The 12,371-nt window shown below is 42.8% G+C and overlaps 1 protein-coding gene across 1 annotated transcript in view; it reads left to right on the top strand.

The window, feature by feature from the left end:
• LOC144129058 (neurobeachin-like) overlaps positions 1 to 12,371 on the top strand; it is a 318,181-nt gene that overhangs the window by 107,083 nt on the left and 198,727 nt on the right. Inside the window, 9 exon segments of the mRNA XM_077662943.1 lie at positions 328 to 496; positions 1,976 to 2,118; positions 2,762 to 2,859; positions 3,884 to 3,976; positions 4,807 to 4,915; positions 6,878 to 6,959; positions 8,036 to 8,159; positions 9,227 to 9,419; positions 11,407 to 11,739. Coding sequence (XP_077519069.1) covers positions 328 to 496; positions 1,976 to 2,118; positions 2,762 to 2,859; positions 3,884 to 3,976; positions 4,807 to 4,915; positions 6,878 to 6,959; positions 8,036 to 8,159; positions 9,227 to 9,419; positions 11,407 to 11,739 — 1,344 coding nt within the window.

Below are 12,371 nucleotides of genomic sequence, written 5' to 3'. Positions count from 1 at the left end.
CAAAACTGTTATCTGTTTTCTTTCATGTTTCAATTGTTTCCCTGTCCCGTTTAGCAATTCAGCCTTTTAAAAACACCTACTTCCTTCTTCATTGCACTTCGCTTATGCAAATTCTCGCATTGCTACCGCTGGTCTGTTCATGTTGTTTCTTCCAAAAATAAAAAACTTGTTGAAGGCAGCTCGGTTGTGTCCCGTCTTCTCTTTGTCCATGTCTTAATTTGCACTGTGGTGTATTCCTAGCTGTTTGACTAAGTCACTGAGCCCTGGCCTGCATGCACTAAACATGTCCTCACTGTGCTTATTTCTGGTGGTCCTTGCATACTTCAGGTGCAGACCAAGCTGTACGCATACTTGGCTACTGAGTTCCTCGGGGACACACAGATCTACAACAACGTGCGTCGTGTGAGCACCGTCCTGCAGACTATGCACACGCTCAAGTACTACTATTGGGTCGTCAACCCTCGCAACAAGAGCGGCATCACGCCCAAGGGCCTCGGTCAGTATCTCATCCTACCTTTTTTCTTTTTTAGATGTTTTTCAGTATTTTCTCCATTTCCTCATTCACATTCTCATGCAGCCAGATACTTATTTATGTACTCAACAAAATGCAAATGCACATGTGTGCTTAGATTTTAGTCCCTTGGTGGTCAAAATTAAATTGTTAAATTGGGGACTTCTACTTTACTGTGTCTCAAAACCTGCGGTGTTGCTTTGGCACGTAAAAGTCAGTCAGCCAACCAGTCGATCAAGAGTGTAACAATGTATAGCAGGGAAAGGTTTATATTACCACAGGCGTGAGGAAGTAGTCTGATAATACTACATAAAAAAAAAAGGCTTCAGTAGAAGTGCATGCAGTGATATTATACAAGGTTGCCATATTGTGCTTTGCTATGAAGCAGTAGCATAATGATTTATCCGGATGATGAAGGAATGTGTCTTCTGAAAGGTAGTAGAAAACCCCATTGATATGTTGCCTGTTCATACGATTTCCCGGCTCGTGCACTCAAAATCGCGGGCAATAAAAAATGTCCTTTAAAGTTACACGTATATTTTTTTTGGTTGGTACAATCCCATATAACACTATTTCCTGGCTACTACGATGAAAATTTGTTGATCAACATATTCTGTTCATATAATATGCAAGCGACCAATCGCACCTGTGTGCGGTCGAGCGCAACAAGTGGGCCGAATTGTAGGCCACCTGATGTGAGCTCGCATGCAATGGCAGTCATCCACCTGGGGGCTTCTCTGCAGTGTGTTGGTGCAAAGGGGCGAAACAAAAAAAAAATGTGCACTAGCATACGAACAAGTCATTTCAATAGGGTGAGACGAGAAGAGGAGAAACACGACAGTTTTGCAGTGACTAAGGGCAGAAGGAGTGGAGGATCTGAGAACTACAACAATTTGCTTACGTGCGAGCTCGCCGGCCCTTCGGAACACACAGTGAAGAGCAAGATCACTAAGACAGTCAGGTGCCATGATGGCTTCCCCGCAGCACACTGGTGCAAAGAAAGCAACGTCTTATAACAACAACAACAAAAAAAAAGATTCCAGCTGCTTTCATTATTGTTGTCGATGGCCCAGATGTGTTGCAAAGTTTCTTCCACCGTAAGAACAACGCAAATCCAAACTGAATTCTGCGAGCACTAGAAGGGGAGCTCTTTGGACCTTATGCAAGGAAATGCTAATCATTTTTATGAAGTGAAATTGTCAGCAAATGCCTTTGTACTTCATTCAACAGTTAATGTTTTCAAAATTAGGTGGTTTGGATTATACAATGTTTTGTTCCCGCATTTTTTAAAGAACACATCATTGAGATGTTACTGTATATTTCCAGTATTAAGCTTTGCACTCACAGCATCTGTGATGTTTCCGCATTTTACCAGCAGTTTCCCCGCCTGCTTTATTTGTTGCTTCACGTCAGGGCTTTCCTCAACCCCTCACAGTTTGTTGTTGCTCTCTTTGTCATGCGCAGATGGCCCCCGTCCAAACCAGAACGACATCCTGGCAATCCGAGCCTACATGTTGATCTTCCTCAAGCAGCTCATTCTCAAAGGAAATGGTGTCAAAGAGGATGAATTACAGAGCATCCTTAATTACCTCACCACTGTGCACGAGGTGACTGCTGCTCCTGAATGTCCAATCTGTTGTTTTGTCCTTTGTACTTTGTAATCAAGAAGGCATGCAAAACCAAAGAGCAATGATAAAATGATGTGCAGTTTAAGTGGGGTGTACCTAAGCTTTGGTGCCTTTTCTTTTTCATTTCTTCTGTTCTTCTGTCGTGGTGATTATGCTTTCAAAGACATCATGTAGCACTTCCATTGAGGTTGCCATTTCTGAGTCTCTGAGGCTTTCCCTGTCCTCACCATGTGACAGCACTTGGGGCAGGCTTGCTGTAGTGTGGGCAGTGTTCCCAATGCTTGACCTACCTTCTGTCATCAGCTTGCATTATGTAGATTCTATTTTTTAATGGTGTGCTAAAAGAAGCCACCCAGTGCTAACTAGATATTTTTTTTACATAGCCTTTTCATGGAGTTGCAGGCCCCGCCGCAATTTGTGGACTTTATTCATTTTGTTCTTTCATGTCTAAGACAGAATAGATTGTCCCACTGCATTGCATTTCAGCAGTTGTTAGACAAGTTTTGGTGCATATCTTTTTATAGGTTATTGCGGTTTGTTTTCGCATGAATAGTAAATGCTTAATTGCATTTGAGCCGGCATGCTTGCCATGCATAGTTAACAATTAAAATGTGGCTTGCAGGATGAAAACCTTCATGATGTACTCCAAATGCTTATGAACCTGATGGCTGAGCATCCTGCCTCTATGGTTCCGGCATTTGACTGTAAGAATGGTGTCAGGTAAGAGTGCTCATTTTGCTCAGTGATCAGCATCAGCATGTAGCCCCTGTGCTGTGGGCTGCACTGCATGACAAGAAAGCGTATGAGGAAATGTGGTTGCTCAGAATGCCAAATATTTGTCCGTGCCTTTTAAAATACAGCATTCAAACTACTACAACTTCATAATAATCTTATCCAGCTACTGCTGTACATGCATAATCGAGAGCCTACAGACTCGCATAAACGGCCACTTGTGGTCCACGTGGCACTCCTAACCTTTCTGTCTACCACCAATTATTATGCTTGAGGTTTGGTGTGCCGGTACGTTACCTTCTGCGGTAACAAGCTTAGGGAGTTGATAGCTTAGGCAAATTACATGCAAGTTTCACAGCTGTATGTAGATAGGTTTGGTTTATGAAGGTTTAACTTCCCATGGGGACCCATATTCCGGGCTATGGGGACCCCACATTTGAAACTATTCTGAAGCCCTCCACAATAGTACTTCTTTCTTTTTCTCTCCTTCCTCTTTCACTCCCACCTTCCTCACTTCTCTTTTGGTGTGGTTTGGGTGTCCACTAAGATATGAGACAATTACTGCGCCACTTCTTTTTCTGAAAAGCTAATTTTCAACAAAACTGCATGTAGACAGGGTGACTCAGATTGACACAACAATACTTTGTCGTGTCAGTCAGACAGGACAGTCTGATTGATATGATTGACAATATAGCCAGTCAACAAAAATTTCGAATTCTTTTAATTAACCGAAAGTGTGGATTATTCGAGTTTTAATTATTGCGAGTCTACTGTAGATTCAATTCAAGCAGTAGATTTAACTCCTTCCGTAGTACCTTTGTTGTGTGCGGGTGCTTGCAGGCTTCACAAAGAGGATATTCATTACTCTTTACCATACCAAACCCTTCACTTCGGAAGTACTGTTATCAGAGCCATCTTAATGAAATGGCATACTCCTCTTCGTCTTCAGCCACTGTGTCTTCAGAAATCATCAAGGCAGGGTCATAGAGTACATTTCTCTCTTCCTCTCCAGGGCAATCTTCAAACTTTTGGGCTCAACAAATGAGAGTATACGGCTCCAGGCTCTGAAGCTGCTCGGCTACTTCCTCAGCAGAAGCACGCACAAGTAAGACTGCAACATCGGTCATTTAAGATGCCTACTTTTCTCAGCTTCCTTAACATTGTTTGTGACAATGTGCTGTTTAATTGGATGCTTGGCATTAGACTGCAACAAGAAAAAAACACTAAATACTGGTTGCTAAAAAACAAGAAATTAGAGTTGTAATCATTGGTGCAGCTTTTCAGAGCCAAAATAATCTTGTGGTTCTAATAGTACCTTTGCATCGATAAATACCCATCATGCAGTTCTTGGACATGCTGATTTCAAGTAATGTATAGCACAGGCCACGGAGTTAAAAGTGCAGTGCCTCATAGCATAGAATTGAGCACGATGAGGTAAAGTAGTTAACATGCATTGTAGCATCTGTGAGTTTGTCTGTTCACTGATGAGTTTGGACATCAAAGGTTGTCCTGCTCACATTAAGTGGGGGATAGATGGTATGTGAGCCCACATGCCTAATCTCCAGATGTGTCCGGCTGGTCACCCAAGGTGGATATGGCGTACTGAGTTCTTTTTGCCGTTGAAAGCTGTGAAAACTGTTCATAATAAGCTACCATGCAGTGATCATTCTTTGTGCTTTGAGGTGCAGTTGCGCTCTCATACCTCCGTCACTGAGTTGTTAGTTATTCATTAGAGCGTGAAACTTAAGTAAAACAAATTATTTGAGTGTTTTTGTAAAGATATGGCCCCTTCAATGGCATTTGCAAGCCTGTCCAAATAATCATAATGCAAACATGTTCGCTTTGCAGGCTCGTGAGATTCACCACTTTTTTAGTGGATGCCATGTAGAGCATCTGTTTCTTATGTGTAACACAACTTGGGTCTTGGTGTTTCAGGCGGAAACATGATGTGATGACGCCGCACAACCTCTACATGCTCCTGGCTGAGCGTCTGCTTTTGCACTCTGACCATCTTACCATGGCAACGTACAACGCCCTTTATGAGGCAAGAGTTTTCACATATTTAGGTCTGCATGTTGTGGAAGTTTCAGTTTTTTTAGTGCTCCCTCTTTTGTCCTGCGAAAATTCGAACAGCATGTTCTCAGTGTCAATTTACCTAGCAGACCACTAAGGTGAAAGAGTCTTATTGTTTGCACTGGTTACTTGGTCCATGTTGCATTACGCCTAAAGTGTTTCATGTTATTCGTGTTTTTTCACACAGTGTATATGGTCTTCGTTTTATTTTTATGTGCCTCTTTTATATGCAGGAGTATGCATTCAGGTATGAATTTTTTGCTACTGAGCTATAGGGCATGGAAAAGCTTCAATGGACTCATAGGAGGCCTTTTTGATATGAGTACTGCTACTTAAGTGGGGGTACATAAACCTAACTTAGTTCCAGTAATAAACAGCAGCACTGCTGTCCATGTATGGCTTAGAGCCAGGAAGTACCCTATCACCTGCAATGTAACAGAGTTTTTTTTTCTTCAAATTTTTGTCTTTTAAAGTATACCCTCTCGTTATTATCAGATGTCGTTATTCGATTGCCCAAAGCAGTTTCACGGTGCAGCCATTTTAAGCAGTCGCAACTTTGTTTCGTTTTCACAGTTTTGTGACGTTATGTTGGCAGCGGTACCATGGAAGTCAAATCATAATCCATCCTAAATCAGAACTGGACAAAATGTCGTTTATTGTGTTCATTGTGATCGTATGGTTGTTTCGACTGTTACTGCTTACTTCAGTCTGCACGATGGCAACATTTGCCCAGTATGGTGCTCGTTTTCTTCACGCTACGTCAATCCTGGTGTTGGATTTGTTTTGCGGACACCTGACCGCTGCAGTGAAGAAGTTGGAGGACTCAAAAACCCACCTTTTTTCTCGGGGCGATGACATCTGTGCTACAGCCACTGGACGTCTGCCTACGTAAACTGTTTATTGACAGGGTGCAGAAACTATACACTGATTGGAATCAAGAGGATTAGGCCTTGATGCTCTTGGGAAGCGCCAAGCGACTGTGTTCATTGCAGGTCGCTGAGGCAGTGTCCGGCGCTTGGTACAGCCTGTCTCATGACATGGTCACTAGGTCATTCAAAGAAATGCTCTATATTGAATGATGTCGGTGGCACCTAGGATGACATTGTCTGGGAGGTTGCCAGCGAAAAGGCGGACTTAGTTTCTGAGAACTTGGCCTCCGAAAATGAGAAACAGTGAATGTTCTCAAAAAGAGGACGAGTGTTGGCCATGATGCTCATTAAAAGTAGATGCTGCTCAGTAAAAGGAGATGCTTTTTTGTGTCGGTTGGTCTCGTGTTACATTCGTGGTTTTGTTTTTTCCCACTGGGTAGCATGTAAAGTTTCCCCTCGCGATACATTCGTGCCGTGTTACATTTGAGTAAATACTGTATGTTTTTAGCTCTAAATATTCATCTGTTAATATTAATGTTATTTATGCATAGGCCGCCTCAGTGGCTCACTGGTTATGGTGCTCGGCTGCTGACCCAAAAGATGCAGGTTCGATCCCGGCTGTGGTGGTCGCATTTCAGTGGAAGCAAAATGCTAGATGTTCACATACTGTACGATGTCAGTGCACGTCAAAGAACCTCAGGTGATGAAAGTTATCCGTAGCCCTCCACTATGGTGTCCCTCATAGCTTAAGTCACTGGCATTTTTAAACCCCGTAAAAAAAAAACATGAAATGAATTTGTGCATACTTGTGTTTGATGTTGCTAAAATTGCTGTGGCAGGCAAGGCTTATTGACATTGCTATATAAATACTTAAGTTGTTGAAGACAGATTAAAATGTTCTTAAACTGAATACATTCTTGGTATTAACTTGAAACTGCTATCATTAATTTAATGCACAGTAATGCAGTTTGTACATGTTTACAGGGCACCTTTGATGTCACTTACAAATCTGATTATTTTCATTCAGTTTCTTTCTTTTTTTTTTTCTATCACTGTCTGTGCAGATGCTGACAGAGCACATATCCAGCCAGATCCTCTACACCAAGCACTCAGAGCCAGAGTCTCACTACCGGCTGGAAAACCCAAGTTTGTTGGCTGCTTTGAACTTGATTGCCTCTTGCTTATGCCGAGCATTTTTGATGCGAAAGCATTATATGGCTTCATTTAGGCATCATTAGAATGTCTGAAGGGATTTTTGTCTTCTCCTAATAGTGTGCTTCTGAGCTTTTCCTTAACTCTCATACTAGGTGAATAGGCAATGATGAATTTTATCTTCAGTGAGCTAAAAAAAAACAACTCATAGGACAGTTACAACTATGTAATGCTAGATTTGGCAATAGCTGTTCAGCCATTTAGTTTTCGGGATATATTGAGGTAGAAAAGACAGTGACCTCATATTGCACTGCTGTAGTGGTCACGTGATGCACCCCTGCACTGGCCGGCGGCTGTTCCAAACAGAGTCACCCGTAGGCTTATGCGATCAAGGTTGATAGTAATATAATGTGAGTGTGTTAATGACCAGTGGGTGCGTTAATGAAGGTTATGCCGACGGCGATGACAACACGCAAGCCAGGGACAGGCGCCTAACAGCTATCGGTGTAAAAAAGTGTGAGGGTATTTCAGAGTTTAAGAGGGGCACTTTAACATTTATGCCACAGCTTTTCTGAGTCAAGTTTTTGCACTGCAGACCTTGGTGGTTAAGAAAATGTGTTCTCTCGTAAGTTAAGATTAAGAATTTAGGTAATCTCTTTTAAATGTGCTCTTGTTTTCTTCTTGTTTTCTTCTTTCTTTTGGTTGGCCTGATTCACACGTAACTGTGATTTGATCTAACATGTCTCTGCAAAAAAAAAAAAAAAAAGAGTTTGCTGAGCTGCTGAGACTATGTGGTAACATTCAGTAGTCTGGGGCTGCCCTAAAATGAATGGAAAATAATAAGTCCCTGCCTGCACCGCTTTATCATAACACGCTGCTATATGGTAACAGCATACAAAAAAAAAAAACAGGCGCACAAAATGTAAAGGCAAGTACAAGCACTATCGTGTTTCTGTCATGTTTAATTATTACTTTCTTGCATAGTTACTGTGATGACTTTTGTCCACTTTGTTTATGTGGGTTTTGGTTTTGCTGAAATGTGTGTTATCATGTGGTGTGCTCTGTCGCAGTGATCTTGAAGGTTGTGGCTACGCTAATCCGTCAGTCAAAGCCGTGCGAGGAGCTGATTGAAGTGAAGAAGCTCTTCCTCTCTGACATGACCCTGCTGTGTAACAACAACAAGGAAAACAGAAGGTGAGAGAGCTTTTTAGACCCAGCTTTTTGGTGCCGCAGCACCAGTGAATCTTACATGAGTGCTTTTTAAGTTAGAAAGAATGCCAGCCAAAAAACTAAAAAATTAAAAAACGCATTTCAGAGCCTACTCGGTTCCTTCATCAGGTGTGACTGCGGGCGAGTTGCAGCTTGCTTGCGTTCTTTCAAACTTAAATTCCTTTCCTAACCAGACAGACCTCTGTCGAATGTTTTCCTTTCAGTCTACGAGAATCCTGTGTGTGACAAGCGTTCTGCTGTGTGATCACTATTAAAAGCTAGATATTTTAGCATGTTTGCAATACTTCTTCATGTATATGTGAAGTATGTTTCTGGAAGGGTGGCATGTTGTTGATCATACCGTAACACAATATATTTGTCTTGCTCAATCATTATGCTGTCTTGTGGTTTTGCATTCTTAAATCTTGCCTCTTCACACTGTAGTGCTGTTTTGCTGTCAAATAGTTTTATTAATATCTCACACATGGAATATACCACTGAAAGTCAGCACTAACTTAGCACAAGCACTGAAGTTATTAATAGGCACTCAATTTTTACCATTACCTTGCTGCGTCTGCGTACTGTGTGGTGCATTCAGTATTTAGGGGTAGTCCTTTCAGTATTTAGAGGTATAGTCCTTTGCATTCAACTATATGCATCCATGTGAAGGCTTTCAGTAGTCTCATTTTCAAGCAGGATTGCGGGAATCACACAAGTTTCTTGGAATCTTGGAACTATGAAAAACTGTCTTAAATTTTATCTTTGCTGCTGCTAAACACATCAGCCTGCTTCATCACAGATGTACTCATTCACTGGGCTACCTTTTTCACTTAATGGTCACATCGTCATTCCAAACCCCTTTTCTTAACAGTTTCATTGAGGAATAGGAGCTGCTACATACCTGCATACTTTGGTGTGCTGTTAAAGGAGGGCCAATTTTGTGATATGAAAAGTTATGCCACTTCATAAATTTCCCTAATTTAAAATGAAAATTGAGTGAAATCGTTGTGCAAATGGTGTGACATATATTCTCATTCCTGGTGGACTTTCAGGACAGTGCTTCAAATGTCCGTGTGGCAAGAGTGGCTGGTGGCCATGGCATACATTCATCCACGCAATGGGGAGGAGCAGAAGATCTCGGATATGGTCTACTCACTTTTCCGCATGCTACTCCATCACGCCATCAAGTATGAGTACGGAGGATGGAGAGTCTGGGTTGACACACTGGCCATTGTCCATTCCAAGGTCAGTGGCATCCAGTTCAGTACAGCATTACACCCTGCTGTTCTCCGCAACCACTGCACGTTAGAGGGCCTTGTTTATTGTTTATTGCGTTTTAACTTTGTGATTCCTAGCCAAAACTGGAGGTGGGACCTGATAATCATTGCAAGTCATGTTACTACATCTAGGGAAACAGTGCTGGTTGTGTAGTGCATGAGACCTGCTTCAGGTTTTGCTAAGTTCCTTCAATCATCCAGTAAGTTCAAAGCTTGAGCTGAAACTTTGTATGCTATTTCATGCCAGGTGAAATCAGCCTTCAGGACATCAGTCGGCAGCGCAGTAAAGTGTGTTATCAAGGCACATTCAAATGCTTTCACATGTAGCCATGCACAGTTGGCTGAGTTGATCCAGTCGCAGCACGCTTTCTCGGCTTCGCTTTGTCGGACCTGTCTGATTTCCCAGTGGTTAAGACCACACAAGCATTACATGTACATTTGAGGAAAATTCATTTGTGCATCCTATACAAGCCATGAATCTGACGCATGATCAAGTTGCTGGGGTTTGCACATTCAAATACCTTTACGCAGAAGAACAGGGCCTTATTGCATGCTTTGGATGCGGAGGCAACACTTTAGAATAGGGGTTCTCTCTTTTTATCCTTGAGGCACTCCAATGGCTTTCAAAAATGTGCTGAGGAACCTCAAGTGTCTTGGCTTCCATTCCTTCCTGCCCAACATGCATGAAAAAAGGAGCATGCAGACATAAGGCATATCAAGAAATGCCCAAATTCAGTTAGTAATGAGTTGCTGTGTAGTTAAATAACCTGCAGTGAGCAGTTACCGTGTGATTAGTCCCAAAATAAAGTGGATAAAAGAAAAGTGGGACTTAAAGCATGCACGTATCTAAAAAAACCCCAAAAAGCACTCCAAGGAACCCTGAGGTTCCACTGAAAGCAGTTTGAAAACATCTGCTCTAGAGCAACGAAGAGAAAGGCACGTGAGAATGGGAAGCCAATATATTCTGTAACCTACCTTAGACCTTGTCTAAAGCACTGCAGCTGTTCAAAGGTTGAGCACTGTAAAATTAGTTTTTAATGTTCACTGCCAAACTAAGGCCTGAGCACAGTGCAGAGTTAAGCTTGAAACTTGTGCATTTGAGGCAAATAAATGCATTTTCCTCACATTCAGGGCTGACTGTCTAAACCACAACACCCCCATGATCGCTAGCATTGCAGAGTGTAAGTAAACTACGGCAGGCTATGCCTTTAGGAGCAGTGGAATATGACACGTGCTGACACAAATGACATTTATTGCCGCTAAAGCAATCACTTCGGCTGGCAACAAGCGAGCAACAAGTGGAAATTTTTTCCACTTTTTGCTTGGGCCAGTCCTCATCATTTTCTGATGAAAATTAACACGAAATAAACACATGAAAAGTCTCTTGGTAGGAGTACACTAAGGAATTGAGGGCGTCTGACTCACCACCTAGGTTGCATGCAAAGTTTGCCTCTGCCAGGGCTGAGGAGATGCTGTGAGGCTAGATAACACAAGATCTTGGGATAAGTTCCTGCAACACTCCATCTCACTGACCAAGAGTGGAGCCACACCGGACAGTCCGCATGCAATAACTTCCCCCAGACCAGGGGCGAAACAGTCTTGTTTCCCTAGCATCACAACATTCATGGCACTAGTGCTGCGGCGGTGCAGGCGCCTTCCTTTGATAGGGCAACATAGAAGGATGCACCATCATGGGGAAGTTGAATCTAAGAGGACAGAACCTTTAGGCGAGTCCCCACAAACTGTGAGAAGGCGTAGTTAACCATCATTCATCACTGGCATGCTGTCTGTGCCTGGCCAGCTTTGTTAACGCACTCAGAACTGTGAGAAAACCATACCCACCTTTATGAGAATGCCCATTTGCACTGAATGCATTAAGATTGACAGCATTAATGGTAAATCTAACATTAAATACATTAATATTGAGTCCAACATCAGCAAGCCTTCCTTTCCAGGTGTCCCTGGAGGAGTACAAGCTGCATTTTGCCCAGATGTATGAGCACTTTGACCAGCGGCGCGTGGACCACATCACGGACCCTGCTGTGCGCCGCAAGCGGCCAATCAGCACCATCTCGGGGCTGGACCGGTGCCCGCCGCCAGAGTCGGACCTCCCTGTGGCTCGCAGGGCATCTGAAGACCAGTCCATGGCGGCTGCCAGGCCGGACATTGTGCAAGTCAGGGAAGGGCTGGGGGAAGAGGAAGAAGAATCGAGCAGGGGAACTGTGACTTTCCCGTCCATCGTGCCGTCCACACCAAGTCAGCTGCCAGACCCTGTGCCATCAGATGACGTGAGAAGGGCTTGAATAGCACTGATACACTGGCATGGCAAATGCATGGTATAACTACATTTACACAGATGTGTACTAGTCTTCTTGAGCTTATGAACTGTATTGAGGAGTAAATAGAGCATTTATTTGTGTGCAGTGAGAAGAAGGAGCATACAGAAATAAATCGAATCAAAGATGCTTAGTTAAAGCACACTTGGCACAAGATATCTGACTGATGTTTTTGAATAGAATTAAGGTTGACCACTTAGATGTATAGCTGCTCTTAGTTGTATTTTCTTCTTAGTTAAAAAAAAAGTAGGTATTTAAAAAACTAATTGAAAGCCTTTGGTACAAGGCGCCACCCCTTGGAGCTTTAAGTGTGCACTCTAGATCACTAGACCAGCTCTGATTTCAGCTGTGTCATCTGTTTATTGGCAGCATTCACAGTAAATACATCACTAAGGTTGTGGAGGGGTGGTCTAAGTATGAGGGTATAATGAAGGTGGAGAAATGTAAGAAAAATAGCAGGTAATGAGGTTTGAGACATCTTATTACCCAAGCCATCTGCACCCTGAAAAGCAGGGTAGCCAAGCCCATAGGCTAATCTAGACTCCACCTTTAAGGGTATGATGTGACTGCGGTTCCTCTTGTCC

Source organism: Amblyomma americanum, chromosome 4 (genome assembly GCF_052857255.1).
Source record: "Amblyomma americanum isolate KBUSLIRL-KWMA chromosome 4, ASM5285725v1, whole genome shotgun sequence".
NCBI classification, from domain to species: domain Eukaryota; kingdom Metazoa; phylum Arthropoda; class Arachnida; order Ixodida; family Ixodidae; genus Amblyomma; species Amblyomma americanum.
Note: the sequence above shows the minus strand (reverse complement) of the source record. Positions and strands in the feature narration are given on the sequence as shown.